Source organism: Sminthopsis crassicaudata, chromosome 3 (assembly GCF_048593235.1).
Source record: "Sminthopsis crassicaudata isolate SCR6 chromosome 3, ASM4859323v1, whole genome shotgun sequence".
NCBI lineage: Eukaryota > Metazoa > Chordata > Mammalia > Dasyuromorphia > Dasyuridae > Sminthopsis > Sminthopsis crassicaudata.
In genome coordinates this window covers 526,325,048-526,344,822 of record NC_133619.1, presented here as the reverse complement: position 1 = coordinate 526,344,822, position 19,775 = coordinate 526,325,048, and the positions used below count along the sequence as shown (strand labels likewise).

General features: G+C 35.5%; 1 protein-coding gene across 1 annotated transcript in view; it reads right to left on the bottom strand.

The window, feature by feature from the left end:
* The window catches only part of ARHGAP20 (Rho GTPase activating protein 20), a 157,827-nt gene that overhangs the window by 125,119 nt on the left and 12,933 nt on the right, over nt 1-19,775 (bottom strand). Inside the window, exon 2 of the mRNA XM_074304311.1 lies at nt 17,891-17,973. Within this exon, the coding sequence (XP_074160412.1) occupies nt 17,891-17,973 (83 nt within the window). The remainder of the gene's footprint in view (nt 1-17,890; nt 17,974-19,775) is intronic.

The following is a 19,775-nucleotide window of genomic DNA, read 5'->3' as shown; positions in this document are numbered from 1 at the left end:
GTGAGATTAGATGGTTTCTAAAGTCTCCTCTAGCTCCTATTTAAATATTTAGAACCCAAAATCCAAGCACCATAAACTCTCTGGGACTTAAGGCTCACATTTTTCACATCAAAAAAAATTTTAAATTCTATTCAAAGGCTTTCAGACTCCACACAAATGGAGACTACCAATATGTAATTTCTGAGCAAGAATTGCTTCTGACATGAAGACATACAGAATTACAACTAATGAAGAGGGAATCAAAGGTCTATTGTTACACTGGGGAAAGTAATCTCATACTGTATACCTGAATGTAAATGTTGCCTGGAAATGGAGGGGAAGGCACTTCTGAGCGGTGCTCCCCTCTCTTCATCTTTTAATAAGAAGCAGCAGATCCTGAAGCCCAAAAGAATCAGTCCATTTCAGTGCCCAGGTGCATAAACATAACCATAAGCTCATTTTTATACAGCAAATGAAGAACGTATGTGTTAAACCAAAACACAGGAAAAAAACTCAGCAGGAGGACAGAGAATTCCAATCTAGGAGTTAATTGAAAAGACTCTTTTAAAGCCAAAGAACTAAGTTTATCCTCATTTTGCTGAAATTTTGCCTCTTACTACCATGTCATTATAAAAATAACTTCAGGGTTCAAGACAAACAATTCACAAAACAACAAAATTCTAGTGTTTCTCTCATTCTTAATCTAGATGAAACTGACAATTAAAATGGTCTGACAAAAACCATAGGATATTTAGATAATCATTTTAATGTAAAGACTGCTCACATTTGCTATGTTGTGCTTAATTACTGAGGACTAGGCAGGGGATTATGTCACACAATTTCCATAGCACATTTTTACAAAACTTGATGAAAGCATAATTTACTCTTCCTTAGTACCACATATATTCTTTGCAAAATGATAAATCAATAAGCAGTAAGTGCCTACCAGGTGTGCCAGACACTGAGCTAAACAATGGGGGAATATAAATACAGAAGTGAGACAGATCCTGCTCTCACGGATATAGTGATAGACAGGACTTCAGCATCACATAATTACGACATAATTATCTTTACTATTATAGACATACTAACTGGGTTAATACTAGTCAATGTCAAGACAGGTCACCCGAAAGACATACCTCACAATAAAGAATGTTTTCACATTTCTGGAATTGGGGACAAAATGCCAAAGGCTGATTTTAAATGCTGGGTAGCAGAGTCGTTCCAGATCATTCTGACTGCCATTGTCACTGTCACTTGCTATGGTCAGTTCATGGGGAAATAAAATTGTCAGAGACTGCCAGAAGTCAATGTCATATTGATAATATCTCTGTGGGGAAAAGAGCTGCTGTTCAATTTGGTCCAAAGTCATCTTGGAGCCACGCTCTGCACTCGGTGTACAGATAGTATTTCTCAATTTCCAGTTCTCAACTACCTCAAAAGATCACAAAATTCTTAAAAAAATTTTTTTTAATTTAAATTAATTATAATTCACACAAAGATTTTGGGGGGAACTGGATGCCTGGATACTTTTTGAGGTGGTAGAGGACAACTTTAAGGGATATTACAAAGTAAAGGATAAAAATTCCAACTCAAAAAAAGTTCAAAGCTATGCCCACTCGCATTCTGTACTTGGCTTTAACTAATGTAGGTCACAGCCAATGTTTTCACATATTTTCAGTCCTGTTTCATCAACAACTGCACACTTCTTAGAGTTAAATGGGGTAATACATTGCCTACTACCATGTGTACTGTGTATAATCATGCTGCTGCTGATTCAACCAGAGTGAATCAACTTTATGCCATGGCTTTATTAAGACAAATGATTGTGTCACCCTTTACATGAACACATTATTTTATAAAATTTATTTTTTTTGTTTTGTTTTGTTTTGTTTTTTTAAATATTAAGGCAATCTAAATGGGCTGAATTCTGGAAAAGCTGTATTTTGCATACGTTTTTTGTTTTGTTTTGTTTTTTCCTAAAGGCAAGAAGGCAGCATTTGTCTCAACTAAATCACTACAACATTAGTGTAAGGACATGTCTATGTTAGTATAAGCCTAGAGAAAAGTAGAGAATTGTGAACTATTGAACAAAAAAAAAAAAAAAAAAAAAAAAAAAAGAGTACCATATAATCATAATTATTTAAGTGCTCAAATGCATTGGAGAGGGAAGGGATATTGAATTAATTTTTTATTTTTAGAATTTTATTTTATTTTTTTATTAAAGCTTTTTATTTTCAAAACATATGCATGGATAATTTTTCAACATGGATCCTTGCAAAACCTTGTGTTTCCTCCCCCTTCCCATCACTCCCTCCCCTAGATGGCAAGTAATCCAATATATGTTAAACATGATAAAAACATATGTTAAATTCAATATATGTATACATATTTATACAGTTATCAATATATAAATATCGAATCAAAAAGAAAAAAAAGAGAAAGAAAACAAAATGCAAGTAAACAACAAATAGAGTGAAAATACTACATAGTGATCTACAATTTCTACAATCTTCTTGTAGGGGGGGTAGATGACTCTCTTTATCACAAGATCATTTGAACTCCTCTGAATCCTCTCATTGCTGAAGAGGGCCACGTCCATTAGAATTGATCATCGTATAATCTTGCTGTTGCCATATACAATGCTCTCCTAATTCTGCTCATTTCACTTAACATCAGTTCATGTAAGTCTCTCCAGGCCTTTCTGAAATCATCCTGCTGATTGTTTCTTAGAGAATAATAATATCCCATAACATTCATATACTATAACTTATTTATCCATTCCCCAATTGATGGGCATCCCCTCAGTTTCCAGTTTCTAGCCACTACAAAAAAAGCTACCATAAACATTTTTGCACATGTGGGTCCCTTTCCTTCCTCTAAGATCTCTTTGGGATATAAGCCCAGTAGTAGCACTGCTGGATCAGAGGGTAAGCACAGTTTGATAGCCCTTTGGGCATAGTTCCAAATTGCTCTCCAGAGTAGTTGGATCAGTTCACAGCTCCACCAGTTTTCCCATATCCCCTCCAACATGCGTCATTACCTTTTCCTATTATCTTAGCCAATCTGAAAGGTATGTGATGGTATATCAGAGTAGCCTTAATTCACATTTCTCTAATTAATAGTAATTTAGAGCACCTTTTCATATGACTAGAAATGGTTTCAATTTCTTCATCTGAAAATTGTCTGTTCATTTGTTGTTGTCATGTTCCTTTGACCATTTATCAATTGGAGAATGGCTTGAATTTGAATTAATTTTTTCCCCTTTATTTCTTTGAGAGTTGGTTTCTTAAAAAATTAACTTGGTCTGGAAAGCCTACAAAACTACAGCTCAAAGGGAATTGCTATCCTCATTTAAATATTGGAAGACTGCACAGTGCTTTCAATCACCCCAAGCTATTCCCTAAATCAAAAGTCCAATTGTAAAATACAGAATTTCTCCCAGAGATATTGTATGAATAAATGTTTAAAAGACCCAAGAGGAGGTCTCTACCATATTGACTAGTTGGAAGATTTATGAGAAGCATGAGCAAAAATCATGCACGATTAGAAGGCATGAATGGGTTGCAATCTATCCACATCACAAATTCACTGAAGGACTGAAGTACTCATTTCCATCCTACTAAGATGAATAAGTAGAACATCTGGGTGAAATATTCTTCTCTGTTCAATGGTAAGATTGAAATTATGGATAGTACTAAAAAAAAATTAAATAAATAAACACAGCAAGGAAACTCATGTTAGAAAAAGAAAATGTGATTGCTTCCCTCCTTTTGGCAGAGAAGTGATGGACTATGGGTAAAGACTGAAGCATATTTTGTTGGATATGGCTAATGTGTATTTTTTGTATTTTGTAGTGAGGGATGGTTTTACCAAGAGGAGACAGGAGAGAGTCTTCAGGAAGTGGTTGAGAGGGAGTCTTTGGGAAGTAACAGCAAAGTTTCTTTTTAAAAAGCATTAATAAATATATTTTTAAATGTATTTGTCTTCAGGACACAAAGAAGTATAACTTACTCATCTTCAGCTGTTTGTCGTCTTGGAGTAGTTTTGCAACAGTAGTAATGAGTTTGCACTGAATCATCCATATTATCTTGTCCTTTTTATGTTTGTGACTACAGTATAATATTAGATTGTTTCCAAGTGGCAAAAACCAAACTACCATCAATTATTTCTTGACAGTGACCACTAAAATTTTAGGGAGTCTTAGAATTACTTTCTAAAGATTTCATAACAAACTAAAAGAAGTGGTACAATATATCAAGAACCAATCACACAATTATTTTGAAATGTTTCTGAAACTGTGCTGAAAAGTATAGAGTATTCTAAATAAAAAAGGAGGAAGATCTAATTGACTTCAATGTCACTTTTTGCTTAATGACAACCACTGATTCCATTCACATAAAAATCTTCACATTAAATTTGTCAAATGATTAAGTATTTTAAAAGTTTCCAAGATCTCACACATCTTCCTAAGAGCAATTTATAATTCTACATAGAGCCTTTTCCAGAACTTTCATGTATCCCTTATTTATTTTGGTATTCATCTCTTCATCTTGGATCATTCCTGTATCTTTCAATTAATAACTCAGAACACACTGTTCAAAACCATAGCAATAGATTTTATGTAGAGCCAACTGGCCTATGGCGTAAGATAATACAAAGAATAGTGTTTGGCACCAGAAATCTCTTAAGATAATATGTTAGCACAGTTCATTGCCATGGTGGAAAGGAAGTACTAGTAAGTCTACCCAACAACCAATCTGGGTTCAAGGCAAAGAGAACAAGGTATTCCTTAAGTCCACATTTTTCTAGTTAATGAATGCAAACAGAAATGTCAAAATCTAAACAATGAAAAGAATTTTCTTAAATAGTTCCTTTGGAAATAAAATACAATAGCTTAGATATCTAATGAAGCTTTTTTCCCCTTAAGTGCTTTATAAAAGTCCCTACCTGCCAAAATATAAAAAGCTTATTTTTTGTTAAAGGTTCTTCCTACAATATTTAAACCTTGTACCCACAAAATTGAAGTATATAACTTTTATAAAATATTCTCTGCCAAAATTATACCTTTTTTGAAGTTGGCCTATTCAATAATCACAGGGTGAGAAGGGACCTCATGAAGTCTCTCAACCTGATCTCTTTGTCTTTTAAAAGGCCAACCTCTAAATTGAATCAGAGGAGAGGATGTGCTGTTTTTAAAAGATACCTTAAGATGGAAAGCTCATTTCTTTTAGGCATTCCAGAACTATGTACCCTTCATTTGTGAGTGTCCTGCCATCAGCTAACACCAAAATTATGATGCATGCAAGCATTAAGGGGGAAAAAAGGAAATGAGATTGTGAAGTCAGCCGAATTCAAAGACAAAAACGCCAGCATATTTGGAGACAGACTGCATGGTCTAGGATAAGTAAAGGGATCATAGTCATGCAAAATAGGCGTGAGCAGACCATAAGTATGATTCAGTTGACAAATAGTTGCCTATTGCTCAAACGTCTTCCCCTAAAGCTGTCTCTGCAGCTAATCCAGTCCCCCTGGATAGTTTGGGATCCAACTTTAAAACTAGATATGAACCCCCAATTCACTCCAACCCCAAAGCTCCTGACAAAAACGGTCACAGAATTCTAAAATTGTAGATTTAGAGCTTGGAAAGGTCTTTGAATTCCCAGTGCTTATTACAGTGCTAGGTACATAGTAGATGCTTAATCAATACTTTTTCTCTTCCTTTCCCTTTTATGACTGGTAGAAGGAAAATATGGAAGGTAGACCAACGGAAAAAGATTTTAAGTACCTATAAGTATGTTATAATTTTTAAAGGACCCAATGATAGGACATGTTTTATACAAATATCAGAAAATAAGCTATATACCATAGCTAATGACAACATATTAATTACCGCATCCTTTTTCTGGCATTTCCAGCAGTCTTTTAGAGGGAAAAGAATTTCCTATTTCTATTCCTAAATTTGAAGTAGAAGAAATTGACAAGACTGTAAATTTACATAGTATTTCTATACTAGTGAAAGAATTCTTAATAGAATAAAAACAATTTTCTATCAATTATTGAGAGTCTTTACATTTTAAAATGAGGAGGTAGGGGATATAGTGGATAGAGTGCTGACCCTGGAATCAGACGACTTGAATTCCAATTTGCTCTTAGACATTTTCTAGCTGGGAGACCTTGGACAAATCCCTTAAACTCTATTTGCTTCAGTTTTTTCATCTATAACATAGAATTCATAAAAATAATGTAGTAAATGCTACCAGATTACTTTGAGGTTTAAATAGGATATTTGTAAAACATTTAGCACATAGGAAATGTTTAATTAGTGTGTTTCCCTTGAAAAAAGGAGTGTTCCCTCACTTCCTACATCCAGGACCACAAATGCATAACTCAAGAAGTTCCTTGAAGATAGAATCAGTATTGGCCAGTGGTCTGAGAATAGAACAGAGACACCAGAAACTATCCCATTCCATTCTAATTCTGGTGGGAGAGAGTAATGTTTTGCCATAAATTGGTACTAGCCTTCTCTCTGCTCCATACTCCACATCTGCTCTGGCATGAGGTTCACTCAACAAGAATTTGGTGGGAAAATTCCCAAAAGTGGTTAAATCGCTTTGGAGGGAAGTACCAACGCAAGTGTAGGTCTGAATGTAATGCTCTGTTTAAAAGGAACAGGCCCTGTCTGTGCTCTGACCTACACTAACCACTCACCTCAGAAAACCTCTACCTCGCTTGGTGCTCAAGATTGCTGGCAGCTGCCATACGCTCGGTGATTGCTAACAGTTACCACCTCCAGCTGTCAGAAAGGCATTCATGTACAAATATCGTGAATAATCTCTTCAAATTCCCCAAGATCTGTGCTACTGCCTGGCTGCCTCTCTGTTTCATGTATGGTCCTGCGGGCTGAGCAAGAGATACCTGAGATAAAATTCTGGGTCCAAATATAAACAGTGAAGTTTAAGTACTTCCTGCTCTTTTAAACTCTGCATCTGCTCACTCAATTCAATAAAACTTGAGGTGCAGCAGTTGTTGAACGAGAGGATATTTATAAATCCCTTGCAGATGTTTGTTAACTTTAGATAAGAGCTTTATTATCTACAAGTCATTAATTACTCATTAACAAGTAACTAGGGGACACTGGTAGCAACATTCTTGGAGCTTCCCAGCCAAAGCTAGAGTAAAATGATAGATTTAATACCAATAAGTAAAAAATGCTGAGATGATTCTCCAATGATGTTTCTTGATCCTCCCTCATCTCTACTTTTGTGTCACATAAAAAAAGTCAAATTCATTACAAAGAACTCCAAGCTGCTTCAATGGTGATATGTTGCTTCCATGTGGGGGGGAAAGGAAGGACTCAAGAAAAGGAAAGGGAGTTAGAGCCTGTACATCACAGGCTTTAATGTGGGGCATGTCCGGTAAGGAAGACTGCCCCTACTAATGCATTTCTTCAACTGTTCTAGTCAAAGTAGCTTGGGATACTAGGGTTATGAGTCTTATCTAAGGCTAGAAGAAGAATACCTCAGATCTTCAAGGGTCTTGCTGGAGGAATATTCTAGTCATATGATCTCAAATACTACTCAAAATAAATGGGTCATCAGTCTGGCCTTGAGCATCTTGTAACAGGACCCCATAATATAACAGAAGTTATATGGTTGAAGTCTTGTGGAAAACAAATTCAAATTATGGAAATCCAGATTCTCCAAACATAAATTACTCTTGGTTAAAAAAATTTGCTGTGAGGTAACTTCAATAACCCACTTAGAAGCATTTGATTTACACACAATTCTCCAGGAGCACATCAACTAGGTAAAGACAGATACCCTGAACAGTGTTTTTCTGAGGCTGGGTGTTATAACAGGATTGGATCTGTAATTAATATGGAAGTGGCTGAGGCTCTGACATCTAAAAGTTTATTGATTCAGTGAAGTCTAATATGTGGAACAGAAAAGGGAAGAAATCCATATTAAGGTGAAAGGTACATGTATTTGAAAGGCAAATTATAATCATTATTAGGCTGGCAATTATATAGCACTTTAAGTTCTACTAAGTTATATAAATACATACCTACATATACATACATATATGTACACATATCTATATATGCAAACATATATCAATATATACATGCATACTCACCAAGCAAATACATACAGCTAAGTAATTCAGCCTCACAAAAACCTTATGAGGTGGATCATCTATGGGATGAGGGGGTGGAATGGCTTCTGATTTCCAGCCCTAGATCCAGGACTAAATGCCTTCTAAAAGTCAATTCTGATTCAAAAATCTTTGCTCTATGAGCACCATTTTATAGCTGAAGGAACCTGACACTCAGGAAAGACTCATTGATTAGTTTATGGCCACATATCTATTAAATGCCAGAGGTAGAATTTAAAGCCAGGTCTTCCTGAGTTAATTCCAATAGTTAATCCTTGGTGCAGCTCAAAGAAGTACAGTTGAAAATTCTCTTTCTCTCTCTCTTTAATAAGTCTTTTACTTATACAGATTCACATATATATTTTGCATCAAATTATGTCCCCCCCAAAAAAAACACCCAAACCAAACCAAACTAAACAGAGCAACACACAGAACCAGCAAGAACTAGGATGACCAGTCTGTAAGGTAGTTCAATACTATCTTCCGGAATTCCATTACATTCCACTGGTTAAGAATGTTGAAATTCCACAAGGTTAAGGCCTGTCTGTTGATGTGAAGAAAAAAAAAAAAGACCAGACACTTTTCTAGTTTCCTATATACTCATTAGCTAAAAGACTAAATTTGATGTTAAGAATAAAAATGTAGTTCTAGTCTCTCCCTCCCACTGGCCAATTCATTGTAGGGAAACTGGTCTTACTCCATGGGGAAGGACAAAGGCTAACCAATTATTCTTCCAAGGCAGCATTTTGTGAAACTTCACCAAGGAACCTACCCCCCCCCCCATTGTTTATATTCTTTCAGGGTACTTCAGAGGAAACTAGTTGGTTGTATAGCTAAACATGGCAGATGGCTCATTACAATGGCAGAGAAGGAAACCAAAAATAGACCATACTGAAAAAGAAGTTCACATGGCAGAATCTTCAACTATAAAACTGATAAATTAGTATAAACTCAGAACCCATTACCTTAAGATTTGAATTTACAGTTCCTCCTTAACATATCAGCTCTAAAAGATTAAAATGATTTTTGTGACTGCTGTTATCATCATCACCACTATTACTTTACCAATAAAAATGATCATTTAAGTTTCTATGGTGTTTCATGGTTGCAAAACATTTTCATATACAATATATTTCCTTAATCCTGACAATGACATTCAAATCTATCAGTCACCAAGTATCTATTCAAGGTCTATTATGTGTACAGCACTGTGCTAGACACTGGAGATACAAGCGTAAAGAATGAAACGATTTTTCCTTATAAAGAGCTTATGTTCCAATACAAGTATTATTATTAACCCCTATGTGTCTCTCAAAGTCACACAGATACTAAGTGGCAGCCCAGGATTCAAACCCAGGCATTTTGAAGCTTAACCCCAAGTTCTTGACACTTTTTTTCTTGTGCTCTTTACTGTGATCCCAATCATAACAAGGAAATCTTTCAGCTAAGACTGAAAGGATTTGGAGGATAAGAAGAGATGGCCCAGAGAAGATAGTCTTAGACTTGGGGGAAAATCAGGCTGGACAATCAACTTATGTATACTGAAGCAAGGCTTTAGGAGAGCAGGGAGAGAAAGCACTTAGCCCAAGTTAACACCATGGGGGAAAAGCCTGAGCAATTCACCTTGATAAAGACTCTGGGGTGAACTGAGGGGCATAAATACAAGGAATTAAGAGGAAATGAGTTCACAGGAATGGGATTTCAGGGCGACTACCTTTTTATCCTTAAACTTAAAAATCCACATTATACTTTTCCGAAAACTCCAAAATACATACAGATCCTTGCCATAATGCTCTAGAATACAGCGTTCACTGAAATTATCCTATATTCCACTAGATACACATCATTGGATCTGTAAGTAATTGTGATTACTTACTTATTAATTGTAATAATTCTCAATCATGAAAAAAACATGAGTGTGGAGAGGGGAATCACTGATTATTAAATTCATCCTCCAACTCAGAATGACCTCAATAGAAATTGGATGGTCTCCCTGTTGAAAGTTTTTCCCTACTCCAATACAATTCTCCATTTAGCTGCCAAAATGATCTTTCTAAGTACTGACTGTATCATCCTGCCTATTCAACGAACCCCAATGGTTCCCTATTGCCATCAGGCTGAAATATATAATTCTGCTTGGCTTTTAAAGCCCTTCACAATCTTTTTTCTTTCCTGACTTTCCAGTTTTCTTATTCTTTATTTCCTTCCTAATCTCAACACATTCAGTGATTTACCCACACTGACCTCTGTGTTGTATTTCACATAAGACACTCCAATCTTTCTATTCCATGCCTTTTCACCCACAGTCCCAATTCCTGGGATTCTTGTCCTCCTCACCTCTGCCTAAGAGTTTTCCTTCAAGACTCAGCTCAAACCCAATATTCTACAGAAAGCTGTTCCAGGCATCTAAGATCTTCCTTCTGGGATTACCCTTCATTTACATTGAATAAATCTCTACATGCATAGTTATTTGCATGTTCTTTCCCCTTCCATTGGAATGGAGGTTCTTTGAGGACATTTGCCTTTCTATATAACAGAAATGCTGGTACATATGAAGAACTGAATAAAATTAGTAAATGCTTGTAGAATGAGTGACCACTGATTCATCCCAGGCGATCTTTGACAGGTAGAAGCCAACTTTGGAGATTCCTTTTTTCAGTAAGGTGTGTAAGTCAGATAAGTGTAAACACCTCAACTCTCTGTCCCTCCCCCAGGATAAAATGTAGCTTCCAATGTGTACTTAGTTCCATATCATTCAGCCCCTAACATACCAAAACAACAGGTTTGGGCTGGTTGTGTCATCTACTGTTCTTGTCATAGGAATGTCTCAATTGCATTATCCTAGAGGGAAAGCAAAGGAACCAAATTGAAAGAGTACCTATTTCTGAGGAAGTCTAATATTTTAAATAACACAAACAAAACAAAAAACATTTTGGTTCTCCCACTAAATTGTAAGATTCTAAAGAGAAGGGATTACTTTATTTTGCATTTGTATTCCTAGTGCCTATTACATAGTATTTTTTGTTCTTTGTTTTCAAAGAGAACCAATGATATCATGAAGTGATTCCTTAATTGAGTGTGAATTGGATTTTAAGTAAATTGGGCAAAATTGTCCACTTCTCTGAAGTCCAGTGGCAAGACAAAAGTCAAGATGACTGGCAATGGTTCTAGATGCAGTAGATGACCTTTAATCTTTGCTTTCTGATCAAGCTCTAAGTAGAGCCACCTTTGTGGCTGTGGAACAAACTGTTCTCATCTATCAATTCTGCCAAGATAGACATCCCCTTAACCAATGGATTTGAGGGACTACTAGTTACTCTCACACTAGTTTAACCCACCTGCCAAGATAGTTTTTAGCACAGAAGGCTCTCTACCTTGGCTTACCAGATTTATAGTCATCAATTTTCTGCTGCTTCAAGCCTTTGTTTTTCATCAACAATATAACTAAAATAGCTGCCACTAAATAGTTAAGACGGAAAATCTTTAATGAGTATTCCTATTAAAGAAATACTTGTGTATACTTTGATATTTCTGCTAATCAATTAATATTATTTTTCAAAATTTAATATTAATCTTATTAGACTCTTCTATTCCAATTTATCCTACTCTCCATGATAAGAGATCCCATGACTTCCAAGGACTCATTTGTAATTGGGCAGTACTGGGAAACTTATTTGTCTCTCAGCAGTCAGAATTCTGACTATTATTGAATAAAATCCTCTGCTTTCAAACTCATCAAACAGAGGATGCTAAGTTGCTTCTGTACCAAGACAGATAAACCCCACAAACCTTGGTTCTGACTTTTCTTCTCCTATACAGTTGAAAGGGAAAAAAAATTAGGGCTCAGAACTACATCTCTAAACGAGAAGTATACAATTATTCCTTGAATAGGTTCTTAACCAGGTTTTTGAAGGAAGTAACTTGAAAGTTTGAGCTCTCTAGTTTGGAGCTATTACCTAGTTATAATTTATGATACTTTGATATTATGATACATGATGCTATTATACTTCTTATTTGCAACTTTTACCCATATCCTCAAATACAAACAAACCAAGAGTCAAAAAGAGTCTTATCCCTTATTCATGGGAGAAAATCCAATGATACTGTTTAGCACTCTTCCATTTTCAGAGGTGTATTATAGGGGAAAGATAATTCCAGCTACACAATTTCATAATCAAATGGGTTTGAATAACTTTTCTGAAGAATAAAGGATACCTATAGTTTTTAAGTCTACACAGGTTCACTTCAGAACCTATAAAGATCTCCTAAGCAGAAAAAATACCAAAAATTGGAGAATTCAAGAACATTACTCAAAAAAGAATACTAGGCATAGGAGAGGAGAACAGACTAATGATGATGGTATGTCAATTCTATAGATGAAGAAATTATGACTACAAAGGATTTAAGACTGCAGTATCACTGTCAAAGAAACATTCTAAAGGGAACTATAATTTTTCTTTTAACCATCTCGGCTTCCTCATTAAGCTTTCTTTCCCTAATACTAATGTTCTTTTCAGGTTGATCCTCAACTTCCTACTCCTGACAAAGACAGAGACACAGAAAGACAGACAAGACAGACAGACAGACAGATAGACAGACAGACAGACACACACACACACTCCTTCATCAAGTCCCATTGCACTATTCTTTTGTGATCTTCTGAATCACCATTCCATTAATTAAATCTTTTTCAATTAAATAAATATTTGTTAAGCAAATCAACTCAATTAATTTCAATTCAAATATTTATTAAGCAGTGTGATTCACTTCTTACCACTCTACTGAAATATGCTCTTTCCTTGTCCTCTGTAATTTCTATGTGGCTTTTGACCCTTTGATAATCCCCCATCGTAGGGGCACTTAATTTTTCCATCAGCTTTTGTTCTCAGAAATGAACACTCCTGTTCTCATTCCTTTTTGATTGATCCTTCTATCTGCTGTGCTTTTTCTTCATTTTCCTCAAATTCTTTAAAGGAAGGATGTTTCCAAGTTCTGTCCTGGGCCCATTAGACTCTATTCCTTGGGAATTTTATCTACTTTCTTGGCTTTGACTCTCAAATGGATACAGCCACTTCATCCTTTACCCACAATTCCAGTCCCATATTACCATCTACCAGCTAAATCGTTAATAAACAGCACTTCAAATTCAACATGTTCAAAATTAAGTTTCTTTTTTTTCCTCCCACAAACCTGTCTCTTTCCCAATATTTCTAGTTCTATTGATGGCACCACCATTCTGCTAGTCACTAAGAAGACTCAAAGTCACCTTTCACTTTTTCTCTTGTCTGACAATCTAGAACTTAAGACCTTGCTATACTAGAACCTGGGTTCTATTCCTGGCTCTGCCACTTAATACTTGTGTGAACTTGGGGAGGTCACCTAATCTTTTTGAGCCTCAGTTTCCTCATCTGTACAATAAAGGAGTTAGACTAGATAAGTTTATTAAACTTCTTAAACTATGTGGTGTCATATAACTGACTAAATTATGATTTATTATCAGTAAGTATCTGATCTGTATATCTGTTTTCTATATACCTATATATTCAGGGTCACGTAAAATTTCTCAGATGAAAAGAGGGAACAAGTAGAAAAAGTTTAAGAAGCCTTGGCCTAGGTGACATTTATGGTTTCTCCCTCTATCTCTAAATCTGCGATACAATCATTCTAATCTATGCAACTATCATCTAAATGAAGTCCCCCAAATACTCTTATTCTAAATGTCCAGTGGTGCTCAAACCTCAGAGAGATACAATTAATTCTCATTTGCCAACATGAGTAATGGGAAGCTACTAGTGCAAATAATTCAGTAATTCAAAAAATAATTTCTATTTAACTTTGCAAATGTATCATATGATCATTTTGCTAGCAGGATCACCTTCCTCATTATATTGTTTTTAAGATGACACATGCATTCCCCTAAATCATCCATTCACCTACCTCAAAGCATGCTGAACAGGTGAAAGAAACTGACACACACACAGAGTACGATAAGGATGACAACAACAACAACAATAGGTAACATTTATATAGCACTATATACACTTAGCACTCTGCTAAGCATTACAATTATCATCTTATTTGACTCTCACACAACAAACCTGAGAGGTATTATTATTCTCATTTTACATATGAGGAAACTGAGGCAAACAGAGGTTAAGTAATTTAGTCAGTATCACAGAACTAAGAAATATCTGAGGTCAGATTTGAATTCAGGTCTCCTTGAGCCAAGCCCAGCACTCTGTCCACTGTTACTAAACTACCCAGTATGTGTATAAAAATGCATACATATTTTGAAAAAGCCACAAATAGATTATTAACAGCTTTATAATTGAGCTAGCTTTAGCAAAAGTAGAGCAGTATAATTTCTGCAACTATATCTGTCATAGAGTCACATTTCATTTTAAAATATATATAATAAGAAACAAATTATGAATATTCTTTCAAGGTTATACATTGATTTACTTGGTCAGATGCTTTTTATATATCAAAAAACAATAGAAACAGTGGGATCTTACACTTACCTATTCATTTGACTATAAATTTGTAATCTGCTATGGAAAAATGCAAGAGAATATTAGCTCCTCACGTTGTGATCAAGGAAATCTTCAAAGCATACAGGGAGCAGTCTCAAAGATTTTTATAGATATGAGAAAAGCAGCTCTCTAAGTAGGCGTGAATGCCTTCTTTTTGAATAAAAGCATTATCTATGATCCTTCTCCTTTATTTGGAATCTTCTCAGAGAGCAATTAAGAATCAATCCCTAAGTACCCTTAAAATTGTGTCACTACCAAAGTTATTTTTTTAATTTCTGTCTCATGTATTTTAGCAGGTCTGGCTGTTCTTCCCAATTTCTTCTTCTTACATCAATCAATCAAACAAGTGAGTACTATGTGACAGGTATGATGACATCGGGATTTTTCCTGTTTAATTGGGCACTATGGCATTAGTGCTCAAGTATGGTGGTTCCACTATGATATGGAGACGAATGGATCCCTATAAGAGTGGCAGACTTGTTATATTCCACATCTGTTTGATATTCACCTACTACTACTTAAAATTACACTCCAGATGATTTCACTACCTGGGTCTTATGCTAGTTTTGTTGCTTGGTTGCTTCTTAGTCATGTATGACTCTTCATATCCGCATCTGGGGATTTTCTTGGCTAAGATACTGGAGTGGTTTGCCATTTCCTTCTCCAACTTGTTTTACAGATGAGGAAACTGAGATAAACAAGTTTAAATGACTTGACAAGGGTCACATTGCTAGTACGTGTTTGAGGTCAGATTTGAACTCAGGAAGATAAATCTTCCTGGCTCCAGGTTTGGCTTTTGTCTACTTTGCCACCTAGTTGTACCATGATACGCTCTACTCTTCAATAAATGTCAAGGATTGACATCAAATATACACCTAAGGTGTTTGTCAAGGTCACATAAGCAAACTTCCATAGACTCTAAAAGAAGAGGATAATTTATTCATTACCACATTTGTTCTCAAACAAATGCACATCAGACCCTGAAACATTACAAGCTTCCTTGGTAAAGCGGAGTCCATAATAATGGCAAAGGAACTAGTTTTACCCATTCACACTTCAAAAAAGGGGATTCAGTAATAGCAATATCGTACAATGATCAACTGTGAATGACTTGGCTATTCTCAGCAATACAATGATTCAAGTAACTCCAAAGGACTCCTGATGAAAAATGCTACCCACCTCCAGGAAAAGCACTAATAGCATCTGAATGCAGATTGAAACATTCTATTTTTCACTTTCAAAATTATTTTTGTTTCCCTTTTTTTTAGGGGGGTGGGTATTTCTTCTTTCACAACATAACTAATATGAAAATGTTTTGCATGATTGCCTATGTATAACCTATATGAAATGGCTTATAATTTGGGGGAGGGGAGAAGAGAGGGAGGAAAAATTTTGGAACCCAAAATTTTAAAAATCAATGTTAAAATTTGTCTTTACATGTAATTATGGAGAAAATATAATATTATTTAGTTATGTGTGTATGTGTATGGCAATTGGGATTAAGTGATTTGCCTAAGGTCACACAGCTAAGAAATCTTAAGTATCAGAGGTCACATTTGAACTCAGGTTTTTCTGAACCTAGGGCTGGTGCTCTATCTACTGCACCAATAAAATATTATTTTTTTTAAAAATGGTTGAAAAACTCTAATGTCTGACAATCTATCAACTTGTTCTATCAATATATGTTTACAGACAGTAAACTAATCCCAGAATAGAACAGAAAGAATTCACCTTGGATCATATCTGAGGACTTGTGCAGTTTCAATGATCTAAAACTGCCCCAAAGACTATCCTTTTAACATTAATTTTCTCCCAATCATGACAGGTGATGGGACTCTGATCTCAGGAGAATTACAAATAATGCCACCACCACTCCCCTCCTTCCCCAATTAAAGGAGGCTGAATCCCATTGCCAAGATGTGCAAACAGTGGTCTAAAAGATGTTCCTAAGGTGTATGTTAAGAACAGGCGATCAGCTGGTCATTGAGAACAAGGAATATTAGATGACTAAATGGAATGAGATCTAGAGTCTTGTGCATAGTAAGCATTTAATCACTGCATACTAGAATTTAGGGGAAAAAAATAATTACAGATTCTTTAACCCACCAGTTGATTCCTCTATAAAGGATTTCTGGAAAAGGTTGGACAAGAAGGCATAAAGGCATAAAGGAAGCTGCAATCTGCCTTAGAGGAGCTACCCACACCAACAAAAGCAAAGTAGTGGACGTTCTGCCAGAGTCTGCTCGAGGACAGGCAGCATTGCTTAGTGATTAAAATTCCATTAATAATCTAGAGTGTGCTGCCTCAAAATCACAATTACAGAAGAACAGTCATTTTGAGCAAAGCTGGAAAGTTAAGATTGAAACTCAAAAGTTGGATAAATAATGCGATGAATAATCTCTTTTCAAAAGAATTCATTATAGGATTCTCTGGATGCCAAAGTGTCCCATTATTTTCAAAACAATTTATAAAAATTTGCTTTCTACACAACTTTTCAAAAATACAAGAAGTATTCATGTTTCGCCATTCTAGATTTTCCCTATTTTTTTATGCAATTGTACCAATTAATGCCTTTATATTTAACTTTCTAGAAGGTAATCTGTCCAATCAGTTTACCCTATTCCCAAAACAACCTAAGTACACTCCAGTAGTTCTCTGGCACATAGCTAAAATAGCCATGGCATTTAAACTTTATTGATGATGCCCATCTGCCAAGGTAAGCTGCTTAACCAAAATTGTATGGGATTAAACTCACTGACTGTTCATCTTTCCAAAACCATAGAATTCTTAATCTAGAAAAGACCTTGGGCATCATCTAGACCAATGCAGTCATTTCCCAATAAAATAGAAAGGTGAGATGACTTGTTGAGGGTCAAATAGCTAGTAAATTCTGTGGCTGGATTTAAACCTAGGTGTTTCTGATTTTAGCATTCTATCCCTGCACCACTTATTGGTCCCAGTATAATCATATTCTATCTCACTTGATACATACTGGTGCTCAAGACTCATATAAAGGAAATATATCTTTTATCATAACTCAAAACAGAATCAATTTTTTTTCATTTTACAAAGCAAAGAATTCTGGGGCCAGAAATGCCTAGTTACATACAGAAATCACTGTGAATCCCACTGGAACCAAATTCATCCAAATTCTTGATCCTCTTTAAAAAAAAATAAAAATTCCCAATATACTTAAAACAAATAAAATTCTCTTGACTCACTTGCTACTGGGTCGCTTCTGCAGGGCTTTGTCAAGGATGAGTGATGGAGCACTTCTTCTCCTCTCTGCTAGTGTTTTCATTTTCTAGAGAAAAACAAAAACAAAGTGAATAGAACATAGACCCTAAAACAATAAGTAAATGTGTCTTTGCAATACAATTAAACATGATTTTATTGACCCCCTATTATGTATCACGGGCAACTTTTTGGCTCAGTATATAAAGCACCAGGATAGTTAGGAAGACTCATCTTCCTGAATTCAAATCTAGCCTGAGATAGAGGACCTTGGGGAGTCAGTTAATCCTATTTGCCTCAGTTTCCTCATCTGTAAAATGAGGTAGAGAAGGAAATAGCAAAGTACTTCAGTATCTTTGCCAGGAAAACACCAAATGGAGTCACAGAAAGTCAGACAAGAGTGAAATAAGTAAATTCTATCTGGACAACTTACAACATTCAAATTGTAAAATATGTCTTTTGTCTGTAAGTACCTCCAGAGACCAAGTCTCAACAATGTCTGGCATGCCATGGAGTGCTCAGTAAATAGAATTAATTGATTGTTTCCATCTAAAAGATGCAAAAAGTATAGGAAGTTAGGGTACTAATAGCATCTCCAAAACAACAATACTGATTCAATCTGTTCCTTTTCTATAGCCAATGACAAGCCAGGATTTTCTTGTTTGTGACAACCACTGGAAATGTGATACATGGTAAGAGATGGAGATTACTGATGCCAATATTGACTTATACAATACAGACTCTAAGAGAACCTGTCAGGACAAGTTGAGCTTTTATTGGCAACCTTGGCTTATGGTGTTTCACTTAAAAGAGGGAAAAGGCTAGAGTTAGAGCTTAACCAGAACTGTTTATGAAATAAGCTGGCAGACATAGACTACAACATCCTCCGAGGTTCCATAGTCTATGATCACAACTGAATCTCACCACTGATAATTATTAGACCTCAGAGTCCTTGGGTAGGTAAACAATCTCCCTGGCCTCAGTTTCCTCAGCTGTAAAATGAGAATGTTGGATTACACAGCCACTGAGGGCTTCTAGTCAGAGGAATTCAAGAACAGGATTTGGTGATATCCTGCTAAAAAATCAATAAACACTACAAAAATTCAGAATAGTATTAGAGAATGATAGTGATTATTACAAGAAATACTAGGGCAACTATTTTATTATGATAGTTTCCTAAGACTTACAAAACAAAATCTTCTTTCTTTGTTGTTATTCAATCAGGTGTGAAAAAGTGCCTTCATGAAATTGATGATAACTGCCTTTTATAAAGAACTTTCAAAGTGAAAAAATACAGTGTCCTAAATGTTTTAACGCAGTTTTAGCTAATAGTTTTTATATCAAAGTTTAAAGCTACACTAAGATTTTTATTACCATGTTATTTCCACAACAACTCTCTAAGGAAGGTACTATTATTATCTGTTTATTGGATGAGCAAACTTAGATTCAAAGAAGTCGCTCATTTTGTCCAGGGATAGTAAGAAGCATCCTCAGGTCAGATACCAACCAAGAACGTTCTGACCTCAGGTTCAGCCTGCTCTATCCACAAGCCTCATGCTCCCTGTTATTTTTTAAAGTCATACATCCATTTATGACTAGAGCACATAATAAAGTGGACAATAAACAAATTATGGGTTTCTTTCATTTTTAAAAGACATAAGCCTTTAAACTATCTGTAAAGGCCCATAAATAGCAAGCCATTGGATTTTTAAGAGATAATAGGATTCTTTTAAACCCTATTCCTTGATTCTAGCTCAATTATCTCAACAAGGTTTTATTCCTGGCTAAACTGACACCAGATACTGGGCAGATTAATGGGTAGTGATCATGTTCTACTTAGGGCTAGTTAGCCAATCCAGGTAAAACAAATGC